The following is a 27,404-nucleotide window of genomic DNA, read 5'->3' as shown; positions in this document are numbered from 1 at the left end:
TACATATATACATTTACATACATATATATATATATACACACATATACATATACATACACACATATACATACATATATATATATATATATATATTGGTGAGAAAGATTAAAAAAAAACATTGTTTTTCTAATAGAATAATATAGTTTTTTTTTTAATGAATTTCCTAATCAGGTTAAAAATCATGAAGAATTAGAATATTTGATCTTCTATTTCTATATTTTTGTGGTCACAAAAATGCGGTATCCATCTCATGTACACATTACGGTCATAAGTACCTATTTACTATGCCTCCCCACGGGACAGAGTTAGACACCAGGGTCGTTTAAAGAACCAAATGAAAATAGTAAAGGTTAAAAAAATAGTTGGTTTTTACATACACACTTATTTCTCATAGTGATGGTTTATTAAAGACAAGGCAATAGGGGCCTAAAAAACGTGCGATGCATAAAGTGAGTGAAAATTAAAAACATCGTTACTAAACGAAATGACATATTAATTGTTGTTCAAACACAATCGAAAAATTCATGTAAATACATGTTTACAGAGTAAACAAATAGAGATATGTTTGTCGATGCATAAGAAATGTAGATTTTGTTGATGCTTTGAAAACAAGTAGCAGTAGCCAGTAAAGAGAATGTCAAAACGACTGCTACCATAATGTGAAAATTCTCTGATGGGAATCAGCATCAGAGTTGTAAAAGTCATACTACGATGAAAAGCCAGCTGGTTCCGAAATCCCCTACGCTGGATAGAATTATATTTTTAGTTACCGAAAATAAAGAGTGTATTTTATGTTGGCTAGCATGATTAAAACTAAGTAACTTCGATAGGATCAAAGGGATGGAAACTGAATATTCCAAGTCTACAATATCTCTAATTTTAATCGTTTTAAAAATAAACTGGTTGAATTTAGAAATAATGGTAAAAAAAAAATAATAAAAATAAAAAATAACTTACATTTTATGACTGCGAAATAAATTAATTTTAAACAAATAAATATTTGTTTATTTTTTCATAATATTGCGCTGTACTTTGGCTTTCAAACGTATCTCATACGCATTTTATTCTAAAAATTTAATTAACACTTCTATCACGAAATTAACAACCCTAACTGTAATATCGTGTATGCATTTCGAAATAACACCGCAGAAATACAATATGCGGACTTTTACTAACTGATTTTTTTTCTCCAGCTTAAAATCATGGCAAAAAAACAAACAAAAAAAAAAAAAACAAGGACAAAATTCAGAGAAAGGAATATGACTCCGAAATATATTAATTTTAAACAAATATTTATTTGTCATAATATTGCATTGTAATTTGGCTTTCAAGCGTATTTCATACGTATTTTATTTTAAAATTCAATCAACGCTTCTATCACGAAATTTAAAACCCTTACTGTAATTTACAACATATTTGAAATCTATCTAATGAAATATTTGCGATTACCTTAGTATCATATGTTATGCGAGACTTTATGTTTTTAAAATAGATTATGTAAGATCGTTTAAAAATTAAAATGAGTTTATTAATTAAAAAACACGAGATTCTCAAAGAGGCTTGAAGCAGAAATACAATTGAAATTTAATCAGCCATATTTTCTGATGTTATGTTTCGTATTCACGTGTATGAGCCATGTTACAACTTCAAAGAAAACTCACGATAAATTATTTTGGTGTTGTTTTTGTTGAAAGGCGAGAATTTTTCGGAAACAGTAGAAAATAACTAGTTAAACCATATTATTCTGAAAATAGAATATTGTATTTATCGGGGAAAAAATCAAAGTGAAAGGGTAAAATCAAAGTGAACAAGATTTTCAGTTTTTACAAAATTGGAAATAAGTGTAACCAAGAGCTCAGATCACGTTGTGTCTGAATTTTTATAAAGGGTGTCCACTTTCCTTTTTATCTTTTCACATAAAGCTAAATAAAACTAAATATAGCCCACATTATTCCTTTTTACACCTAGCAGCTGTGTTTGCAATTTGATAATGATCAACTGATTAATTTAGGCGTAAGTCCTATACATAAAAATATATAAACATGTACACGGATAATTTATTTTTTATGACCTCCATTCAGTTTCAAGAGACAATGGATAATCCGCATAAAGCTGCCTGTGTGTGTAATTGTGAAGCAAAGGTTGTGCAATCCATAACCACACTTCTCCTAAGTCGGCAATTCCTAAATTCAGTGGTAAGAAGTCCAGGTCGACTGGAAATAGTACCAGGATAAGCGGAGATAACAGATAATTTATATTTCTCTATATATCTATATTATTCTTCTTTCTGTCCGTTTAACTTTTTCTCAGAAACTACTGGGCCGATCTGGCTGAAATTTTGCAGAGACCTTTATTATAGTAAATTGCATCAAACTAACTATTATGGCATACGTTCGATACACAGTTAGGAATTAGTATTTAATGCACAAATTAAATCATTCAACCATCAATTTGGCATAAAACACCGCATTTTAAGTAAAGGGGCAATAAATTTTGTCCGTTTTTAATGGGTTAAAAAGTCTAGTAATATATATATATATATATATATATATATATATATATATATACATATACTTACACACAGTTTGTTTGGACAATTGATAGCATAAATTTGGAATTATGTTGTATCTGTGTTAAAGAAACTTTTTTGTATAGAGTTGCTTTTTTTAAGCACTTCATTATGAGTCTAATTTTCTTTGTGGCCCATTTCTTCCCCTGCAAGCTCTTTGGTTTGTGCTGATCATATCTGGTAACCTCCATTTGGTCTGTGTTATTCTGTTAACTGAAATAAAAAGGGCCAGCATTAACATGATGCCGACCGGGTCCTCCATGATGTTCAGATTTTTTTTTTCTGAGCGCAACGGCTTTAACACTTGTCAGGTGACATTTGCTTATGGTTACATTAGTGTATGTGGCAAAACCAGTCTCAAGGACCAAAGATTGTTAAAAAAACAATAATCTGTTTCGACCTAGTTTTACATGCAAGATTCAATCTATATAATTGATTGAGGCCATGTTACAAATTGAGTAACACTATTCTTTTGTGAATAACATTAAACCTTAAGACAGATCCTTCCATCTGAGAGCAAGGGGAGAAGACAATAAGTGCTCTTTAGAAATTTCCTCATGTAAAAGACGTCATATTAGATTTATTTTAGAATATTTCAAAGACACACATTGTTGGCTTCTCTTCACACGGTAAAGAGAATAAGCCGATGCTAAAACAAAATGTCTGTTAATGCAAGTTAATGTCAGTCAAAATTAAGTGAAGATGACAAGCCTGTTTTATTCGGCTTTTATTTCTTTTAATATCTTTTAAAAGCTGTAATGTTTGTGCCGGCTAAAATTAAGAAAATAAACAGCATTGCCCAAAAAGCAGCAAAAATAATGATAGAAACAAAAATATTGCTCAATTCACGAGATGATTACTATTGATTTTCCTTCAAAAAGAAAAAAACAATAATAAATAAAACAGTAGTAGTTATACGGAGTAAAACTAAAAAAAAAAAAATACTTTTACCAGAAATATTGGTACTTGTTGTCATCCATAGCCACGGCCGACAATCTTGAAACAACTATTTCTGTAAACTTTCAAAATGATGTGGAAAAAGACAAATATCACAGAACAAAATAAAATGTACACAGGAATCGAGCTTTACTCGCTTGTATGTGTTTCCTTCCAGTTCCAAGTCTAACCAATCTATAATATAAATCTCACCTGTCTGTTTGCATGTATGTATCTGTTCTACAGCAGCGTATGGAACATTTCTTTTCTTTCTGAACACTGGCTGTTCATTTACTTTTACGTCAAATTTTGCTACCGCTTTTATACATCTTCCCAAACCGCCTGAAAATACGTCTGGGAAATTCTCTTTTAACTTCCTCTTAAGTTTTTCTGCCTCCACATTCAAATCCTCAACCTTTTGGCAAAATGAACTTAAAGGCAGATCCCATAGTCTAAACTTTTTCGAAAGATCAGTTCCAAAGAGATTGTTTGATTTTCGCATGACAAAAATATTTGTTTTTTCGGCATTGTTCTGGAAAAAAATATTCGTCAATAATTCTCCTTCGAAGGTAATTTTTTCGCCACTGACGCTTCTCGCTGTTTTATGTGATTTAATCATAGTGGGTCTCCCAAGCCCCTTCCATATCTGTACAATAATAATGGAAATGTCAAATCCACTATCAAGCTGTAGTCTTACTTTTAAAAAAAAAAAAAAACATTTTTACCTGTACATATTTCCGGATATTTTGTTCCTCAGGTTCAATTTTCGTAAGTTTATTGGATGTCTTTCTACCAGATTTTTTTCTACAATGCGATGCTTTATGCCCTTTCTGGTGGCAGTTGTCACATTGTTTGAATTTGTAGGGACACTCATTGTACCAATGTTTATTTCCACACCTCCAACATGGTCCAGGTGGATCTTTTCCCTGTTTCTTTCTCTGCTTATTTTTTGAAGTCGAATTTTTCTTTTGATGGATCTTTTTAATATGTGACACTCCGCTTTCCTCCATGTCACGGCTGTCGTGTTTCAATGCAATAAAGCGTTCACAGTCTTCCGCTAAGTTTTGTAGTTTTATTTTCGAGTATATTTAAAACACGATGCCTGATTTCAGCGTCTTTAAGACCAGCCCTTGCACAAATATTAAACATTTAAAATTATCTAATGATAATTCCCCCAGTTTAAAATCGTTGCAATGCTTGTTCACTATACTTGCATAATAGTGAAGTCGTCTTCCTCTTTTCTAGTAACTTTTATACATTTATATCGCGTATGGAAAAGAGACGTTTTTGCAGAAAACAGTTCTGTAAGTAGCGTAACTGCTTCTTGGAAGCTCAACTCACTGGTCTTTTTTGGAAGAATAAAATTCACGAACTTTGTATGCTCGGCTGTCCCCAATTTCCTTAGCAAAAGCCTAACTTTTTTCGCGTCTGACCAGGTACTACAATCTGATATAAAATATCCTCATAGCGTCCATAGTACTGGACGAAAGTGACATCGTCTTCTGGAATATAATTGAAATTTTCAATAGCGGCCCACACAGCTGTTTGAGAAAATGCATTATGAATATTGTCCGCTTTAGTTAACTGTGTCGCTCCCAGAATGTTTCTTTGTTCCTCTTATATTTTCATCAATATTTCCTCGAAGCATTTTTTCTCCAAATGCTTGTTTAAATCTGTTTCCTCTTTCTATTTGTTGTTGAATTTGCTGCTTTTGCAACGCGAGATTTTGCTCTGCCTGGAATTGGAGCAATTTCAACAGTGAATCTTTGAATTTCGCATCCATCATACGAATTCAGTTTACAATTTACGCTTGTATTAAATAAATATTCCTTAGTAAAAAAAAATCAACCAAGTTTTCTTTCCCAATTCTTTTGTTTGAAGAACAGCAATTTAGCAGTCCTTCTGTAACTTAATTTGTTGAACGCTATATTTCTAGTCTTACTAGAAACAATCCAGTAAAATAACATTTAACATTTTTTTATTTGCACGCGTTTTTACGTAGCAAAAATAAAATCCGTTGCTTTAAATATCCGACGAATTCATATGGGAACCTTTTTTTTTCTTTTTTTTTTTTTGCCTTTTGCAAAAAATGACTTGATTCTTTACGTGTTTGCTAAGCACAAATGACGTACGCAAATAATTATTTTTCACGATCTGTCTCTTTTTCTCTTGACAAAATCAAGCATTTTTTTTTCTCAAATCCCAGATGTTATCGAAATAACGATAAGTTTACACAGTATTTGCTAGTTTGTTTTGGACATTTAACTTTGCAGAAGAAAATTCTTACCGGAGGACAAATGGCTTCTGGTGAAAAAAAAATTAACCCTTTTTCGCTTTCTAAAACACTTGGTAAGTGTGTTCAATTATTAAATAATTGACAACATTCGCATTTTTCGCTGTAGGTTTTGGTAGCAAGTTTTTCCCCGTCGCCAAATTACTATTATAGTAATTAATTCGCTGTTAATCCTTGCGTATTCAAATATCTGTTGAAATGACGAAAGTGTTTTGCTGTAAAGATTTTACGAATCTTTATTTCAATCACTTTTGGTGATTCTCTGCAGTGATAGTTGTTTCGATTCCTTGTCGCCAATCTGTTGTATCGTAGAACAACAGTGAAAATAACAACAATCAAGTCGAGGTTCGGTTAAGGAACAAGTGTATTAACAATAATGTACAAAGATAGGAAAGCGTGTATATCTGCTGGGCACTCGGCTAGCAGTTGAAGTGAAGTCGCATGTATCTCACCGGTGTTGGAATTACTAGCGCTATTTATAGTGCTAATCGGTGTAAATTCCTCTGTTCAAGGAAGGCCGGTATAACAGTTTCTATTATAGCTGATGCCACTCACGTCATCTATTTTTTTATAAATAATTTTACCAAAAATTCTTCATCAGTTTTGATTTCGTTTTCGATTATAGCTGAAGAAACTCAGGTTATATATATATATATATATATATATATATATATATATATATATATATATATATATATATATATATACATATACATATATATTTTTCATAAGTTTTGGTTTTGGTTTCGATTTAAGCTGATGCACCCAAGTCATATAGATATATTTTTTTATTTTTGAAATTGCAACTTTATAATATATAAGAATCCATCGAAAATTGACTCTATAATAATATATACAAAATCTGCATAAGTTAAAATACCATATTTAAGCATATTTTACGACCGAGCTATACCAGACGCCCCTGTTAACTTAGATAAATACTTTTGCAGTTTTAACAAAAGAGCTACAATAATATCGGAGTATCTCTATGCTGAGCATCCACAGAATGCCAACATCTATATATTACATATGAAAGAGTCCACTGTGGAATTTCCCGCTAAAGAATTTCATGTTCATATCTTCTACACACATTAAAACAAATGAGATCGGACCACATTGACTGGTAATTAATCTGATGCCACTAAGGTAAAAAAAATTCCAAATTTACCAATTTTAAAATGAATTGTTCTATGAGGGGCGTTCCAAAAGTAATGCCTCCTATTTTTTATTCTTTCCGAATGGATCAGATGATGACTGAACATATACATTCATGACTTGAAAGTTTCATCTCTTTGTTGCAGATATTGATGTTAATTTTATCTTTTCAACTTATGAAATGTTAAGTTTTCAAAACATCCATATGAATGCTTTGTCGTTAATTATTGATTTCAAAAGGCGAAGAATTAAAAGATACATCTGCCTTACTTTTAATGCTAGGTTTATTTATGGTGTCTTTTACATATATTAAAAACCCTTCCCATTACTTTTGTTAATGAGGAAACTTTGTTGTTTTTTTTAAATATTATATGTAAAAATTATTGTCCGTGGCTAAATGTCTACCACAATAAAAACATTGTTTTCCGAAACGATCGTACAAATTATTGATTTTGTTGTTGTTCCTTCTTGTGAACGGATTTTTAATTTAATTCTAATTTGAATTTTAAATTATCAATCACATTACTGAATATTAAATTAGCTCTAGGATATTTACCTATCGAGCTTATTATATATCTAAATTACAACGAGCATTTTTTCTTTTCCTGTATTTTAATTAAATTAGTAATTTTACTATTACATTAAAATACACTCTGCTCTTTAGACTATTGTTCTAATCTCCTGTATATATATATATATATATATATATATATATATATATATATATATATATATATATATATATATATATATATATATGAACATTTTTCGGGGGTACAGAATTTAATAATGGCTAAATACAGACCAATCAACATAATGATTTAAAAAAAATAAAAATTAAAATAAAGGTTAGCTAACCAGGTTTCGTTCCTTGCTCAACAGAGCTAAATCGAGGAAAATATGATTAAAAAAAAAAAAAAAAAAGTCATGAATATGGTGGAGGGAGGAAAATTATTTATCGATCTACAATTATATAAATGCAACTTTGTGTGCGTGTGTAAGTTCGTTTCTTATAGACTCCAAAACGGCGGAATAGATTTTCTTTAAATTTTACAGAACTCTAGTGCATAAGTCTGGGAGTGATCTTAGTTACGTTTTGTCTCAAAATATCCCCGAAAATTACTGATAATCGATAATCAAAACCATTATTTTAATTCATCTATCATCGGTAAAGCCATGTTTTCTATGTCGTCGCTTAACAACAATGATAGAACAATGGGCCGTGAAAATTCTACTGTTGGCAAGTTGATAGCATGTTTACTTATCATTTTTTTTTTTTTGCATGAGATGGTCTGTAGGTTTAAACTCTGCACGTAAATTTCTAAATGTTTTTTTTTTTTTTCGTTAACTGGAAAGAAGTTTATATAAAATAATTTTATAAAAGAAACAGTAGGTTCTCTAGAGTGCAATGTAGAATAACATATATTTTCGACTAAGTTACTGCGTGGAGGCATGTGACACTTCCTTCCAGGTGATTTCAAAGATTTCGATGACAATAAAAATATAGGAGTGTGAAATATTCGTTGATCATCATTCAATCCCGGGCAAAGTCAGGTCTCCCTGCAAGTAGTGTATAATAGTAAGTAGTACGACTACTAAGCTACAAAAATTAGAATAGCTTTAAGGCTCTTTAAATTTGTACTAGAACTGCCTCGAAGGACCCATGGTAAAACAGATGCAAGTGCTAAATAGTAATCAGTTCTAAGTAAAAGTCTTCTGCAGGTTGAAGGTTCAGTCCTCAATACGGGCGATCTTAAGAATAGAATTACAAATTTCTTAAGATTTCTACTAACTCATTGCTGACGTAATAAGAGAAAACAAAATAAAAGATTCTGTTTGAAATTCTGTAAAGATGCCCGAAAAGTCACACCGAAAGAAAGTTAGTGGTTACACTGGCCGGCTAAACAGTTGTGACAATAAGATTCAAAATGAGTACAATAGTTAAAATAATAAACTTTACAATCTTTATCAAGAAAATTTATCCGGAACAGAAAATTGAAAAAAAAAAAAAATTAATTAAATCTATATATCTATAAAAGTGAAATTGTCTGTGTATATTTCCCTACCACACTACTCAGTCAATTTTCAGTCTACAAACTCGAGAGTTGACATAAGAGGTATTGAGATTTGATAAAATCTTTTTAATCGGTTTTCGGTCAGGAATTTGGCTGCCAATGGGTCAAAGTTCAATGATTTGATTTTTGAAAACTCTACAAACTCCTCCGCCAATTTGGGGTCTAAACATTTGAAATTTTAGATGTAGGTTACTTGGACATGAATCAAACATTTTAGGTTGATTTGAGCCCAAAACAATAAATATTAAGGGTCAATATTAGAGTCAAGGTTTTAAAAAAATTTACCTCTGCGATCTCTACCGAATTGCTCAGCCAATTTTTGGTCTAAACAGTTGAAATTTTATATAGAGTGCAATCAGACATAGGACAAGCTTTTTAATCGGTTTTTGGCCGAAAATTTGGCTGCCAAACGGTCAAAGTTCAAACGTTTTCATCTTTGCGGTCTCTAGCAAACTATTCAGAAAATTTTGGGTCTAAACATTTGAAATTTTACATAAAGGGTATTCAGACATGCAGCAAGATTTTTAATCAGTTTTTTGGGGGAAATTTGGCTGCCAAGAGGTCAAAGTTGAAAGAGCTGGCCTTTCCAGACTTTACCAATGCCGAGCTGTACTGCTAGTAGATAAAGAAAGATAATATGAATTTGTTTAATTTATTTGAAAACATTCAGCTGACAATGACAGTTATTTTTATGAAAAAAAGAAACAGTCATTAGACATTTATTTATTATTTCCAATTTTAACAGAACTTATGCAAATTTATATAAAAAGCTATGAAATTTCGATGGAAGTTCCGCTATATTAGTGAAAGCGGTCTATTTTCCTACATAGCTATAGTTTTTTTCTTCTTTTTTGTTTTTATCAAGGATAAGTATTAATAGGTGTAAGGTGATTGGTGAGATAAACTATATATCTATAAATTTGAGGGTTTTCTCGCTCTATATATAAAAGCCTACTTTTTCCATTTAAAAATTATTAAAACAAACTTCTTAATATGGATATGCGAGTGATTACATGAAGATTAACTAATTTTTCTATTTCTTCAAAAAACGAGCGTTAATTAGTTATTCATTTTTATGGTTTCTTATTAGACTAACGGCGGGTGCCTGGTGTTGCCTGGATGTTTAGCTGGTGTAGTAAGGACCTCAGAGGGGAGGGGGCGGTCAAAACAACAGTAGCGGAGGTGCCCAGGTGGGCGTAGGTGGTGTAGTAAGGAATTCCCCCAAAAAATATATGGTAGTAGCGGAGGGGGGGGGATCAAAACAACAGTAGGATGAGGTTTTAAAAAAAGGTGGTAGTAGGCAGGCAGGCTCGAACCCTTAACGTGAAAGAGAAAATAGGCTAAAAAAACGTACCGTCTTAGCCGATATCTCAATGGTCCAAGAGCGATTAAATTAAGTGAAGTCAATCCAACGGTGACGATGACTTGCTAAAATGTCGGCAAAAAAAATCGACCCTTCGTTGTAGAAAACGGCGGAGTTTAGGGTAAAGGAATCATTGTTTTTAGCCAAGTTTTCGATATTTGTCGTCCGAGACGTTGAGCTTCAAAGCGATAGCAATCTTGTTAGAATCCATTGTGTCTGTTGAAAGTTTTAGTAAGACATACAGACAAACAGACAGGTGAGATTTATATAATAGACTAGCAGGGGTATCCGGCGTTGCCCGGGTGTTTAGAGTTGTGTGTGTGATTTGGGGTAAATCAAAACAAAATAATAATAAAAATCGTTGCCCGGGTGTTTGTGTCGGGGAGGGGGGGGGCGGATCAAAAAAAAAGTTTTGGTAGGTAAGTAGGAAGGATCGAACCCGAAGCCTTGAGGCGAAGTTGGAAAATAAAGCATGAAAAAAAACATGCGACGTTAACCAATCGGCCACCAAGAAATAGTAACGGAAACATGTTTGAATTAATTTAAGTATTAAGAATGGGCAGGTGCCCGTACTTAATGAGGTCAACTTTCACTGCAGGGCAGTTTTTTTTTTGTTTCCCCAAGATGTTGTGGGAGGGAAACCAGCTCCTCATAAAAAGGGGATTGTCCACTGATATAAGGAGAAACTCCGCATTTGAACATTCCCGGCGATCACGACTGGAACAATGCCGCCAGCTTCGAATTAGTTTCACTTTTATATGAAAAAGCCGAATCCACACATGGCAATCCAAAAATGTGGAATATTTAACTTTACAAAGTCGGGCAAATTAAATAGACAGACGACCCCCGTTCTTAACTTGTAGATATTATCATTTAGACGGCATATAAAAAAGTTTTAAGGAGTGAGCCGACCGATTGCTTCCCGGAAAAAAGCCTTTTGCAGACATACACAAAAAGCGAACATGCATGCATGCACACACACACACACACACTCACACACACACACACACACACACACACACACACACACACACACTCACACACACACACATTTTTACTTTTGTATATATAGATGATTGGTTTCATTTCACTATTATGCTGAATTCTAATTATGCATAGTGTATACTTCTGTATAAGTGTGTAGAATTTAGATGAAAACGTTCTAACACACACACGCACACATTAATTTATAACCTTTCATATGTATCCCTAGTAGCTCAGATGATAACAATGATGAAGAGATAAATAACGTTCTGGTTTTGATTCTAGCAGATGGTATCCAAATCATATGTTTTATAAATTTTTAAATCGTTATTACATATTAGATAATAATCAATAGAGGATTGTCTCTATAATAATTAATAAGAAATCTGTATGAATTAAAATATAATATTTATGTGTATTTTATGACCGTGCAATGCCGGATGGTCTGCTAGTACCGTAATGATATGTAGAGATGGAAATTGGGTAGAATTTGATTATTTAAAAGTACGGTGAAACAAGAACTTGCTTATATTGGACTTGAAAACGACCATATCGTAGTCAGCTGAAAAATAGCCCTACATTATAGAATTCCTCAGGGAGGCAATCGTAGAAAAGAAGCTTTGTTCATGGAATTTTTGTTTAGCTTTAAGCATTGATAGAGGGTAAGGAAGATTGTTGTGAATGTGTGACAGAATAGAAAGTGCCCCTTTTTGAGGGAGCTGGGGGCTCTACATTAATAAAACTTGTGCCTAACTTGGTCTATACTTGTGGGGTGCAGATGTGTTTAGCAGGTGTTTGTGATTTTGAAAATGGTCTGCTATGACTCAAGCCAAGAATGACAGTTTGTTTATAATATTGAACCATGGCAAAACGATATAAGACCTTAGAATTTGAAAGGTCAAACCCAAAAGAACTCATGGGTACAAAAACAAAACAATGTTTAAACGTTATGTATGAATGTCCCCCCTATCCCTCTCTCACTCCTCTTCTCTCTCTCTTTCAATGAAGAAAGAGAGAATTAAATATAATTCTATTGTTTTAAGCAGTTGGCACTTGCATTCTGGAGTCGGTGTACGCGACCTAGCATGCGTCTGGTTTCAACTGGTCTTTATAAAAACATGCTCCTCATTGTTAAATCTTAAATAAATTATATTTTTATAAAAATGCATTTGTTTGCTATTTTTATATAAGCATTAAATTCCACCCTGCCATTAATATCGATGATAGAAAGACCTGTAACGATGCAATGAAGAAGCGACCCATGCCAGCCAGTTATAGCCGATGACATATTGACCCATTGTGTTGATGTTTCCATATGCATATCGTTGGATATCGTTTATTCCCTGGGGAGCTGGTTGCGTTTCCAGAACGTTCCTCAACCAAGTAACTCTCCCCGGGAGAAGCGAGAGTGTCATAAATGTTTTACAGAGTGTAGCTCAGTTGAGTACTTGTCATGAAATTGTAATAGAGCAGAGGGAGACTGGCAACATCTCTTCTTAAAACGTCTGATCGGTGAGAAAAAAAAAGATTGCAAGGAGAAGAGAAGAACATTACCTACTAGGTTTCAACTGTTTTGAACTCTGTCAAGGCAGGAAAAGGTGCTCTGAGCAACAATACTCCAAATGTAGCAACACTACTCCATTTTCAGATGTATTTGGCTTTTATACAGATAGAGGATTGTATTAGTAGTGAGATACCTTCTGGAGTGGAAGAATGATGCAACCATTTTTCCAGGAACCTTGGCAACAGATTTCATGTATATCTTCCATTTAAGGTCAGGAGTGAAAGTGCTCCCTTGAGATTAGAGCCATTCATTTCGATTGAGGCAAAGTTGACATCAGAGCGTTGGTGGTGAAAAGTTAGAAGCTTGGTTTAACCAGCCACTTATTCCCCATTGCACCATGTGCTCAATGTCAGAGGAGAGAGACTTAGGGAGATGTTGGTTATTGCTGGCCTTTGTAGTGTTGCCATAGATCATAGTGTCATCTGTGTTAAATAGCAACTTGTATTCAATCTGAAGTTCAAAGCACTTCTGAAATATGAGTATGCCATAGGATTGCAGCAAATTGTGTTCAGAGAAATTAAAGTTATTGATTAAAATAAAAGAAAAGACAATAACATAATGTTGAGATCGATTTGCATATGGCCATCTTTAAGCAGAAATCAATAAGAAGAAACTATAGAAAGAAAGTTGAAAATCAATCTATTTGAAAGGATATGCATAGATGAGCAACAAGGTTTCAAAAAATCAATTAGAAGGAAATAGAAAACAAAATAATCGATGTAACTAAAATAGTATCACCCTTTTTCGATTTCAGGACGACATTTTTTTTAATGTATCGAATTATCATTTTTGAATAAAGAAAAATACAAAATTTTATTTATTTTATTTTATTTTACCAGTAATTTACAATTTCAATACAATTACAATAATTTACAATTTCAAAATAACGTTTGTGCTGGAATAACTAATTTTTGTATTTTCTTATTAAAAATTACAAACAAAAGTAATTTTCAAGCAATTTGATCTCTCATCCCTATAAGCATTAGTATTTATTGACTTATGCGCATACTCCAAAGAGCTTCACCATATGCTGGAAGTCATTTCAAGATTAAGGCCAGTAGGTATTGTCTGTCTTTGTGATAATCATCTTTTATCCTTGTTAGCTCCTTACTTTAAGTGGCTTCATGACTTGTCTGAGGCGATTTCCATAAAAAATAGTTTTTAGATGTTTTTTTTTTCTGTCATGCTCAGCCAATATAGTCACGTTTTCACTTAAAAGGTATTGATATCTATTTCCTGCTCCATATATTTTATTTTAGATGTCCAGATGCAGATGTTAGTATGGCACAATCACGTTGACACACTGATTCTTGCCAGATCACCGAAATTAAGCAACATTGAGTCTGGCTAGTACCAGATAGGTGGCCATTTGGGAAGGCTAGGTGCTGTATCTTCTGGAAAAGGTTGGGTGTGGGACCAGCACACTCACCCCAAAAAGCGAATTCCTCACTACAAAAGCATCTACAAAGTTGTGGATGGTCTATGCCTCACTAGGGGCTCAAGGCTATGGATGAGATGGAGATACAAAAGTTGCCAGATAATGTCAGATAGGAATCCTGGAACCAATAAGCAAAGAAGTACAAAATCATCAGCTTTTTCAACCGAAAAACTGAGATATTATCATCAGAAAAGGAAAATATTTTGTATTTGCCTGGGTTCACTTTTATCCGCTATTTCTCACAAAAGGCTTCAAGCTCCGAAGTACAGAGCTTCAACTTATCAAAGACAGCAACAATGAATGTTATGTCATCCGTATAATGAATATCAGTAGAGACCATATTGCTAAGAACCAGCATTGATTATAAACTTTCGAATTCTTTCATCACAAATCGTAAGAAAATGTTGAAGAGGGCAAGAGATAAGAGAAAACCCTGGTGTACCCAGACGTTTACTTCAAACCAACTTGTAATATGTTCATTAACAACAACTGTACATTCTGTGTCTATGTACAAGTTTTCAACCATGATTTTAACTTTGCTATCAACCCCAATCGCCTTTAACATTTTCCATAAGGACGTTTATCATTTTGAAATCTATGAAGTTGAAGTAGAGTCTATTTCTTAAGAGAGTAATTAATTACTAGAATAAGTTGTCTCTTACAAATGGAGATTTGGTACAATGTGCCGTAAATAAGTTTCGTATGGGTATTTTTATTAATAGTAAATACATGAAACTCTAGTTCTCTTCAAAGTAATCTTCTCCGACTGCAATGCACTTGTAGTACAGTTCTTACAACTTCTCATGGAAGAACCCATGGAAGTACTCTTGTGTGAGCGTGTCAATGACTCTTGTCACAGCATCTTTAATCACCTCAATTGTCTCATAACAACAACCCCTAAGGTTTTCCTTAAGATTAGGGAATAACCAAAAGTCACAGGGAGCAAGATCTGGACTGCGGGATCTGAATTGATCAGCTCAACCATCTCCCTGTTGTCATGACAATGTCTTTCTTTCTGATTTTCTCTGAGCACATTTAGGGCACATTTTGCGCAAATCTTCTGCATCTTCAGTTCCTAGCAAATAATTGTGTTTACAGTTCCCCAGTTGCCACACTGACATCAAACTGTGCACTTATTCTCTCTATAAACACACGACGATCTTTATCAATGAAATTCTTTATTTGGCCAATCAACTCTGGTGTTCTGATTTCCTTTATTCTACCACACCTCTCATCATCCCTCATAGACTCCCTGCCTTCCTTGAATATGTTATGCCATTCAAAAACTGATGCAAGCTTCATGAAAGATGGTCCAAAGTCAGTCTAAAGCATTACATACATTTCTGTGACATTTTTTCAAGTTTAAACAGAATTTTATTGCATATCGTCCTTCTAAAGTGTCCTTACGTCCAGATTGCATTTTTTAAATTTACCAGCTATGACAATCAGGCTTTAGCAGGGTGTATTCCAATTCCTGCTATAGCTGTTCATTTGAACCTGAAATCAAAAATTGGTCGGTCATCTCATAAGATGTATAGCAAAAACATACTGAATTTTCAAGAGTCTATGATAATTTTAAATGCCTGTACAAAATGTCTGGAAACTTATTGAAGGCACCTCGTACTATCCGTCTGAAACTAAAACTATACTATTACTTCTAGCTTTCAATTCTCAATTCAGTTCGCTAGGTATACTATTTCAGACTAATGTGCTATCTTTCAATGCTTCATTCAATGGGAGGGGGAGCATAGCATAGAATCTGTTCTGTTTTCATGAACATTAGCTACTCTTTTTATCGGGGAGGAGGGGTAGTGTTTTGTGGTCATGACGTTATTCTTCCAGGGGTTACCTTCTAATTTTGGGTGAGGAGATACTGTAGTATCTGTTCTGTTGTTATGAGAATATCCTCTCAGCTATCACCCCCATTTTCGGAAAAGGAAGCAGTGTACTACATGTTCATTTATCATATATATTAGCAAACATGTGCGACCAGAGGGAGTATTTTTTTGCCGTTATCAATAATGTGGACTTTATTTCTTGTTGTTTATGATGCAAATAATATACGACATGTCTGGAGATTTGATATTTTTAAACGAATCTGAATTTACTCTTTCTTTTGACTTTGCACAAGTAACGGACTCAATATCTTTTCAGAGAGAGCTTTATGACCATAATAAATATTAAGTTTGGCTTATCGGAATACTTGTCTTTAGTTTGAAGTTTATTATTCAAATACTTAACATCATCCAGGAATATATTGAAGCAGTTAAAGAATGAATAGATAAATTATGAAACTGCAGTAAACCATTCACATAAGCCAAATTTATTATTATTGTTATATAATGTAAACTCATATCAATGATCTTGTATATATAGTAAAGATAGTTTTCTTTCATTGCATTGGCTGGGAAGATGGTCTCTTTATAACAGACTTTCTTAACAAAATGTACAGAATAAAATCTGGTTGTTAGTGTTTTTGTTTTTTTTGTTGTTTTTTTTTTTGGCAAATATTAGTCTATAAATTTTATACTTTCGATCGATTTAAATATTTCAATATTTAATCCTGATCGACATTTTATATCTGATTAGTCATAAATAAAAGGAGGGGGGGATGTTCTTTTTCACTCTCACATATATAGTCTCCCTGTTACCCATAACACCAGAAAAATATTTAACCCATTACTGCCCGAATTTTTTTTTTTTCAATCATGAAATCCACACGTGACGGAAGTTAGCATTCAACTGACGCACGAATATGAACAAACCCCTCATTCACTTCCTGAACCATGCATAGACCTATACTTTGAAGACCAGTTGGGCTGACAAGTCATAAGAGTAAGAAATATTTCCTATACAAGTGAAAGGCGACTTAAAAGCGCAATTTGGTGGTAAAGGGTAAAAAAATGTATAAACTCATCATTAAAAAGAAAACTAAAGAAAAAAGTTTAAATTTGTTTCATTTTCTTTCTGCCCTTTCATTCATTGCCTTCTGCTGATCCACAATCGACTATAAAGAAGGGGAAGAAATAAGGAAAGAAAGAAAGGTGGCTGTTCTGATTTTGATTCGCATTCAACTGTGCGATCGTTTTACGTTTATGCGATTAATAATAGCGTTACCTTTGCGTAGTTGATATGGTTCAATCGGTTAGTATACTGTATTTAAAGAAAAAGTTAGCGAGTTCCAAACATCACATGGGCCATAAGTATATTTACTTTGATTTCGTCCTAAAATGAATTGAAATATTTCAAATTACAATATTAAACAGTTTTTTTATTTATTTTACCTTGTTTTTTGGAAGCTTTGTAATTTGCTGTAATTAGGACACCAGATGATGTTGAGTGTCTTTGCTATCAATATAATTGAACATATCTCTACTATTATATAAAAGTTACTTTGCAGTGTTCTTGGATATGTTTTGTACAGAAATTCATCAGATAAGTATGAAAAAATTGAAAAAATCCGATCATTAAAATAAAATTTCTCTCTTATACAGGGTGGAACTATAAATGATGAGATACAACTGGGCTTGAACAGAGGATCATTCGATCTACTTGAATGTTCTATCACTAAAATATAACTCCAGATTATAATAAATCTTACCAACCACCAATAACTATGGCTAAAGATACATGACCTAAAAGTACTTTGTTCAAACTCCTCGGCTTAACGTTCACAGGGAACATGAGTTAGAATAGATACATTGAGAGCATTGCCAAGGCTGCTGCGAAGAAGATGGGCTCTCTCTAACATGCTAGAAAGTTAATTACGCCTGAAAGTATCCAGTACCTTTACAAAGCCACCATTCGCCCATGTATGGAGTATTGTTGTCACATTTGGGTTGGTGCATCTGCTACTAGTCTCTCGCTCCTGGACAGGATTCAAAAGAGTGTCAACGTGATAGGTCCTGAACTGTGATCTAAGTTTCAGCCCCTGTCCCATCGACGAAATGTTGTATCCCTCTGCCTGTTTTACAAGTATTTTAATGGTAGATGCTCCAACGAACTACAAGCCCTTGTACCCTCTCAATGAAAATACCCCCAACCAACCTGATAAGCAGTGAAGTCCCAGCCCTACACAGTAGAGATCCCAAGATGTAAGAAAGCCTTCTACTCTAATAACATCTTCCCCAGAACTGCTAGGCTTTGGAATTCTCTTCCGGGTTCCTGCTTCCCCAACGGTACTGATGTGCAGAAGTTCAAGTGTAATGTGAACAGACATCTTGCTGCTAAACACCCTACATAGTACCCCTGCAACTTAAGTTTCTGATAGTAGCCCCCTACTGGCAATGTGCATTGTTTGGGGTTAAAATATAATAATAATAATAATAATAATAATAATAATTAAAAAAATCTGCTTCTTTTTTTTTTTTTTTTGAAGAAATGATTTGCTGCAATTTTATTATCTCCCTTGGCTGGTATAATGCAAACTATTCCCTGTAAAAAGTTTTTTTTATCCCATCGGTGGAATGATAAAATTGTCACCATAGAAAAGAGGTCATGATTCCATTTCCGTTTGGTCGAAACCGGTTTTCTTTTACTGTTGCAGACTATCTACTAGTTGGCCGCAATAGGAGTTTTCTATCATGTCTGAAAGTTACAATGTTCAAAAAGCAGAGATCAGAGATGTGCCGCTGTACAACTCACACTTTCTACCGATCCAAGTTATAGCAACAGGATCATTGCCAGCACCCTCAAAATACATCACTAGATTGCCACAAATAACAGGGACATGCCCAGGATGATAAAAACAAAGTTTCGAGCCACGGTTATGGTCTTTGGTGTGGTTTCAAGTGAGGGTCACATCATGCCACCTCACATTTTCAAAGTCAACGTAAAAGTCAACACCAAAGTGTACCTGGATGCGCTGAAGAGTGTGGTTATCCATGATGCAATCAAGTGGCCGCTGGCAAACCCTGGGTGTGGCAGCAAGACTCGGCACTGGCCCACAAGTCCAAAGAGACCTAGGTTTAGCTTCAGAAGGAGTGCTACGATATTATACCCTTCTTTCACTGGCACCCCTCATCCCAACCTGAATCTGCTGTTCTACTTTGTTTGGTCATACGTTGAGAACATCACCAACATGACCATGACTTCCCACCGAAGCCAGCTTAATCGCCACCATCTGCTGAGTATTCGTCGAGCTCCCGCTGGTGTTTGTGGAAAAAGCATGCTCCCAGTTTCGGAGCTGTTTCTAGGTGGTGATTGAGGCTGAAGGCGGCTACATTGAATAGATATCAGTTCTACCATATAATCAAGTTACCTGAATTGATTTTTTTTCAATAAAAGTTTTAAAATAAAGCTGCAGTGCTGTTTTCTTTAAGGCGATAAATGTATTGTTCCACTCTGTATAAGTCATCTATCACTCTTGCTTCTGACAGTCTCTCTAACTCTCTATCTCTGTCCGTCTGCTTCTCTTTTTCTCTCTTTGTTTATTAGCAGTTGTAGGTAAAGAAGGAAATTAAATATTTGAATATTTCATTATAAACAAAATCAAATATCACCACAGTAATACCAATTAATGAGAGAGTGAGAGAGAGTAAAAGAGATAATTTTGGATTTTTTTTTAAACATTTACTTGGATTTCAAAATCACTTTTCCTGATCCAAACAATTTCACCCAGGTTCAATGTGTGTCCCAAGCAGGTCATATTTTTTTTTCTAGTACATATATATTTATTTGCTATAAGAGTGAAGCTAGAACTTCAAAAGAACAATTCTATAATATGCAATGGGATACAGTTTTTTTAAAAAAGAAATAAAATATCTAAACAAAGTAACAGAAGGTGTGATAAAGAATGAATCATAACTTTCAAGTTTGGAGATTTTACTCCCGAGTGACACCAGATATCCTTGCTAGTATAACAGAATTACCATTTCAATGGATAATTTACAACTTAGAAATACATCAAATATGTTACTTTTCGAATAGATTGCAACGAATGATAAAAATAAAAGAGATAGTTTGTAATTATGAAATGGACTCTCTTGTCGCTTCAATGAATAAGTCTCCATCACAGACCAGACAGTCTCCACAAATGGATTTGATTACAGCGGAAAATGCATAACACACACACACATATATATATATATACATATATATATATATATATATATATATATATATATATATATATATATATAGTAATTTATAAAATATATATGGCGATTAAGCTACACTGAATATTCTGCGTTTCATCCAACTATAGGATTCGTCAGGCTTATGCGCATAAGCCTGACGAATCCTATAGTTGGATGAAACGCAGAATATTCAGTGTAGCTTAATCGCCATATATATTTTATAAATTACTAACTAGCTCTACCTACGTATTGAGCACTTTTGAAGTAAATACTTAAAGTTTACGTATAAATCTATACTTTCGTATATTAGGTTTATGTGAGTAAATGAAGTAGTTATATATATATATATATATATATATATATATATATATATATATATATATATATATATATATATATTACAATATACACCCAACGTTGCCTGGTCGCAAAATGCACATAAATATTATATTTTAATTAATGCAACATTTTTGATTTATCATAAATAGAAATACCGTACGTAGTAAACGTAAGGTTAAATTCCTAGAAAAAAAGAAGAAAAAAGATAAAACGTAAAGAAACTGAGACACGTGCATACGAGTATTACGTTTTTTTCTAACCAGTTCACGTCTTGTAACTAAGAAAAATAATCAAGCTGAGATCGAAACCAAAAACCTAAAGACAGTGAGTCAAGTACGATAACCATTACACCAGCTTGACATAACTTTTAACGAGTGTTTTCAAACCAACTCATACTTAACATAAGGAAGCTGCCATGTTTCACGACTACATATGCGCAGTCATGAAACAATCGAACACAGATAAAAATCCGGTGGTCTCCCACATACCAATTTTTAAATTTGGACCCCCGTAGAAGCCATTTTTCCAGATGAAAACAGATTAAAAGGTTTTCCACATGTCTGAATATCTTATATACCAAATTTCAAGCCTGTAGATCTAAAATTCGTGGAGTATATAGGTTAAGAAGTGTTCTCATATACACACACTCACTTTTTTAGCTATACTAGCAGGCCGCCCGATCGCAAAATACACATAAATATTATATTTTAATTAATGCAGAATACTTATTGATTATAAACAGAAAAACTGTAGATATTACGTTAAATTCCTTAAAAAAATGAAAATAAACGGAAAGAAACTGAGACATGTACATGCGAGTATTATGTATTTCTTTTAACAGTTCACTTCTTGTATGTAAAAAAAAAAAATACTTGAGCTGAGATCGAAACCAAAACCTAAAAACAGTGAGTCAAGACGATAACCATTATATCAGCTCAACATGACTTCACACTAACTCATACTTAACATAAATAAGCTGTCATATTTCACAACTTCACATGCGCAGTCGTGAAACAGTTAGAAATAGAAAAAAATCTGGTGGCCTCCCACATACCAATGTTTCAATTTTGCTCCCTTAGCCACCCTTTTTCCCCGGATCAAAACGGATTAAAAAGTTTTCCATGTGTCTGAATATCCTATATACCAAATTTTAAGTCTGAAGATAAAAAATTCGAAGAGTATATAGGTTGAGAAGTGTTCTCACGTACATGCACACATTCTCACTATTATAGAATATAAGATAGATAATGTGTGTGTGTACACTGTAGCTGTATTGCCTGGGTGAATTGGATTGAATGAAGATCACTACTACGTAGTTATTCACTATACCCACAATGTATTAATGTCATTGTTTTATTGGCCCCTATTCCCTATTTCGCCCTTTAACATAGTTAAAAGCAGCTGAAAATTTGGAAAACTTTCTGAATTGGTGTCTTCTGAATATGCTTTAAATTTCATGAACATAGAATTTCGGGAACATTACCATTGTTTCTCATTTTAAATATTACGTAAGAATAAACTTTTAGATTTTATGTAGATTCTCTAACTGTTCTTTCTATAGGGAACACACGCACATTACAGATTTTTATATATAGATTAAAGTAAACTGTAAAAACACCTCTTACAACCGCAACGAAAAATGATTTCCTTTTCTCCCATTCATGTACCCAAAGTCAAGCTGAATTTCTATGGACAGAGTTTTTTCTTTTGTAACAGCTTCTCATCTATGGAACACATTCTGTGGAACTTGCTTTCCTGCTGAGTACAACATGATCGTAGTCAAATCCAATCTCAACAAATTTTTTTTTCATGAAATGCCTCATAAGTAATCACAGATCATACCATTAATTAATGTTTTTATTCTCATAGTGTTCTGCATCTTTTGCCTGGCAATCATTTTCATCTCATTAACTCTTATCCTTAAGTTGCTCTTAACGTTGATAAATGGTGACCCCAATTGTAATAAAAAAAAAAAAGAGCATTCAATGATTATAAGCAAAACCATAATAAGCAAATGGACATTCATGAAAGTTACATATAGGCGGGAAACACGTATACATATACTATATCTTCCAGCTATAAATAAAGTAAAGCAAAACGTTTTATTACTTTTTTAAATAAAGCACGGGCGCATATCGCACTGTATCAGCTTTGCTCAAAATTAAATATACTTATTCAAGATTGAAATTGTTTTAGTATTGACTCTGAACCCCATTGAAATGTTTAGCTAATTGAAATATGAAATAAACAAGGATAGTGAATTTAGTAGTCAGTGCTCAACAGCATGACGAGTTGAACTCAACTAGAAAACTTAGAAGCCTAGAAAGTTGGTTTATAAGGAGCGGTGAGAATTTATTATACTTATAAATGGACAAATTCATTTTCTGCGTTCTAATTTGTTGATAATCTATCTAAATATTTAAATATTGCTTCATTCAACAAATAATTTTCCTATCAACTATTTAAGTGTCAATTTCATTCCACAATAGTCAATAAAAATTTTTAAAAAAACAAAATACATTTTTTTTTTTTTGCTTCTCTTTACAAATTTTAGGTAAACGTTTGAAACAGTTGTTAGTAGTTCAAATTATAAAGAAAATGATTAAAAAAAATGAAATCATAAGTTGATAAAAAAAAAATAGGGAATATTTCTTCTATATCATCTTTTTCATTCTATATCACCTTTTTTCTATTTTTTCTTTTTTTTTTTAAATTGTCGGTAAACATCTGAATAAAAAAAAAATGGTTTCAAATAAATGCTGTTGTCTAAATGTCGCCTGTATTCTGTGTTAACAATTACCTGATGAACCATCTATTACTAATGAAGATTTGGTATCTGTCTGAAGCCGAAACTATACTATTACTTGTAATATTAATTGTATCATTGCCTTATCTTTTAATGTTTAATTCCGTTTCCTATACTATTTCAGAACAATGTACTATTCTTCAATGCTTAACTCTTGGGGGAAATAGTGTAGTAGCTGTTCTGTTTTATAAGATCATGATTCTATCCATAGCCCTTGAGCCCCTGGAGGGGCATAGGCCATCTACAACAGGAATTCGTTTTACAGGGTGAGGGTGCTGGCCCCACGCCCAACCTTCCCAGAAGGTACATACAGCGCCTAACCTTTCCCAAATGGTCACCCATCTGGTACTGGCCAGGCTCAGTGTTGCTTAACTTCGGTGATCTGGCAGGAACCGGTGTGTCAAGGTGATTGTACCATACTTACTTACTCTTTTTAGGTGACAATAAATGAAGTGAAGTAAATCTTCGTTCAAGATACTATCTTCCCAGGCATTATCTCTTCATTTTCTTTAGGTGAGAGAGGAAATAATGCAGAATTTGTGAGCCATTATACCATTTCCATAATCATTACTTCTTCTTTGTCATTTTTTTTTTGGGGGGGGGAGGGGTAATATAGTACTTCTTACGTGATTATAATACTGTTAGATGTGTTGTGGTCGCATAATCAAATTAATAAATCTGAAAAAAAATATTTAACAAGCATAAATTACATATAATGACTAACTAGACAGAACCCAAGTACAAATATAGATATTTATCAACACATTGACAAATGCAATACGGACAAGTAAGGAGAGAACTTGAATGCCTACTAGACACTATCCTCGTGTGTCTAAGGTCTCTCTGTACAGGGGTTTGTCAGGAGAACCTGGCATGAGGATACTTTTCCCTAGAAGTAAACCCTGACCAAATATTTAAAATCACATTGTATTAGCAGCCCAAATAAGCTATCCTTTCTATGGCTACTCCACATTAGCTTTTACAAGGAATGGTGCACCTTCTCCAAGTGATGTTACCTCAAGTAACAGCACGAAGCTGGATACTCCACCAGACTCAATGAATTCTTATCCTGGAATCCAGTAAGACCAAAAGACCAAAATGAAAGATATAATACAACGTATGAAAATGGTTAATTGGGGAGAGGAAAAGTATGTTCCCAATTTCTTTACTAACTCAGTGTTTGAGAGATCAAGAACTTAAATGGAACATTCGAATATCTATGTATCTCATATAGAGTTCAGGTAGTGGACCCCTTGATTTCTGAGAACTTCGATTGAAGTAAAATAAAACAAACAAGTAACACAAAACAATACCAATGTTCATAACTCATCCACTGGATGGAGACCTTTATCATTGATAGAATGGATATGTTCCACCAATGTAAGACTTGTGTCTAACATGGAGGACAAGTGTGTTCTACCCTGTGAAGTTGCATGTTTTCTCTCACATGGGTTTTAACTCACCTTATGGGAGAAGGTGCTATCTGCTTACCAAGCCAAGGAAAACCATTCACCGGTGTATCTACAACCGGTGTTGTTCTTAATTCCCTTACTCGCATATATTTTTTAGTTTGTGTAAGCAAGTAAAAAAACAAAACAAACGTATACCATTAAGAAAGATGCAAAGAAGAAAGAATATGTTCTATGGTGTAATTCTGTTATTTTTCTGACACTATTCTCACATAAACGATTCCAATCGTATATTCTCTTAATTGAGCACTGTCATTTGTAGAATTTATATAGGAAAGTTACTTATTTTGTTTAATTTATTTTATCAATTGTTGAATTTTGTCCAGTAGATGCTGTTACTCCCCCCAAAGGTAAAATAACTTTATAATGTAATAAAAAATAAATCTAATGAACCTAGAAAAGAAACTAAAGGTTGCTTGCAACATTGCTAGAAAAAAATATTATAATTAAATTTAAAAGCCAAAATATATTACCTATTTTAATGATATTCAAACAAACATAATGCATTGGCGCCAAGGATGAGAATTCATATAGAAACGTTGTTTTAATTTGAATAAAATACACATCAAGTGCACTTGAAAGCCAAATCACAACGTAATATAAGGAAAATAAATATTTTACTTGTTCGAAATTTATCACAAATATATCTCAGAGGTATACTCCATCTTCAGTGTTTTGTTTTTTTGTGCTTGTTTTTCTTTTCTACTTCCTTGCCATGTTGTAAAGTTTGAGAAAGATGTCTGTAAAAAGCCGCGTGTTGTATCTGGCGGTTGTATTTTGAAATGTTTGAACTGTGCGTAGGCAATGCAAGAATAACGTCAAGAATGAGAGTTCATATAAAAACGTTGTTTTAATTTGAAATAAATAAAATACGTATCATGTGCGCTTGAAAGCCAAATTACAATATAATATAAGGAAAATAAACAAATATTTTACTTGTTTGAAATTTATCACAAATATATTTCAGAGGTATACTCCATCTTCAGTGTGCTGTTTTGTTTTTTTTCTTTTTTCCTTTTCTTCTTCCTTGCCATGTTGTCAAGTTTGAGAAAGAAGTCTGTTTGTAATTTGTGATAAATTTCAAACAAGTAAAATATTTGTTTATTTTCCTAATATTACGTTGTGATTTGGCTTTCAAGCGCACTTGATGCATATTTTATTTTATTCAAATTAAAACAACGTTTCTATATGAACTCTCATTCTTGACGTTATTCTCGCATTGCTTAAGCACAGTTCAAACATTTCAAAATATAACCGCTAGATACAATGCGTGGCTCCTTACAAACAGACTGGATATGTGAGAGATGATATGATTATTTCTGCTGTCAAATGATGTCGCAGCTCATACGAGCCTTGAAAACCAACGAACAATAAGTTTAAGAATTGAGTTTCACCCTCATTTGGGTTCCTCAGTTGAACACATTCGAATCTCGAGTTCAAATGTGTTCAACTGATGAGCCCAAATGAGGGCGAAACTCAAATCTTGAACTGCCAAATTGTTGGCTTTTATAGCTTGTGAAGCTGCAAAGTTGTTTGAATGTGGAAATAATTATATCAAGTCTCACTTTTTAAAAATATATATATGTTTATTATTAGTTGAGCATTCTGGTAGGGGGAAATAATGGTTTCCACTTAGTATAAGAGCAATACTCTTCTATAAAGAAAATAGAGTTCTCTTTTAAGGTATCTGTAGCACAAAAAATATTCAAAGAAAGGAAATTAATAACATTATAATTTCCTTTACTGCCAGTGCAGAGGCAAGACACATTATCATATATGTGCGTGTGTACATTTTTTTGCTTTTTCTTTTTAATTCAGAAGCCAATAGTTTCGTTTCAATTTAAAAGATTAAAACATCTAAGGAAAGAAATGTCTTGCATGACTTACCAGTTTTTTCTTAATAGCATCTGAGTCGACCTCGAATCCCTTGTGAGCTTGGAGTTCAAGTTGAGAGGCGTGAAGTTGAAGCAAAAGATTATCAAGTTCTTTCTCAAGGGTCGTTTTAGCACCAGCATTTTTGGTAATTTCTGTCCGCATCTCATCCAACTGATTCTGTAAATATTAGAAAGAATTTGTATTAGTTTTTTTTTTTTTAATTTTACAACCATCAAACGGTTGTTAAAAATTGGCGTGGTCTTGTAAGTAGACGCCACTCTATATATATAAAAAAAAAAAACGAGGTATGCTTAATTTCAAATGACCGATATTAATTTGGAGCACTGAAAATCATGAAAGAAAATAGGTAACCATTTCTTAATGTAGCAAAACTGAATGTATGTGTATCAAAATTATGTTGAAAACGGTATTTTACACATAAGGCTAGATTAAGCAGACAA

General features: G+C 33.3%; 1 protein-coding gene across 1 annotated transcript in view; it reads right to left on the bottom strand.

Moving 5' to 3' along the window:
* Positions 1–27,117, bottom strand: part of LOC145239829 (Golgi-associated PDZ and coiled-coil motif-containing protein-like) — a 460,043-nt gene extending 432,926 nt beyond the window's left edge. Inside the window, exon 1 of the mRNA XM_080103366.1 lies at positions 26,956–27,117. Within this exon, the coding sequence (XP_079959492.1) occupies positions 26,956–27,105 (150 nt within the window). The 5' untranslated portion in view covers positions 27,106–27,117. The remainder of the gene's footprint in view (positions 1–26,955) is intronic.
* Between the last annotated feature and the right edge of the window lie 287 nt (positions 27,118–27,404).

The sequence above is a fragment of the Euprymna scolopes genome, chromosome 19 (genome assembly GCF_053919585.1).
Source record: "Euprymna scolopes isolate OS-2025 chromosome 19, ASM5391958v1, whole genome shotgun sequence".
NCBI lineage: Eukaryota > Metazoa > Mollusca > Cephalopoda > Sepiida > Sepiolidae > Euprymna > Euprymna scolopes.
The sequence above is the reverse complement of the archived record's forward strand: the minus strand, read 5'-3'. Positions and strand labels throughout refer to the sequence as shown.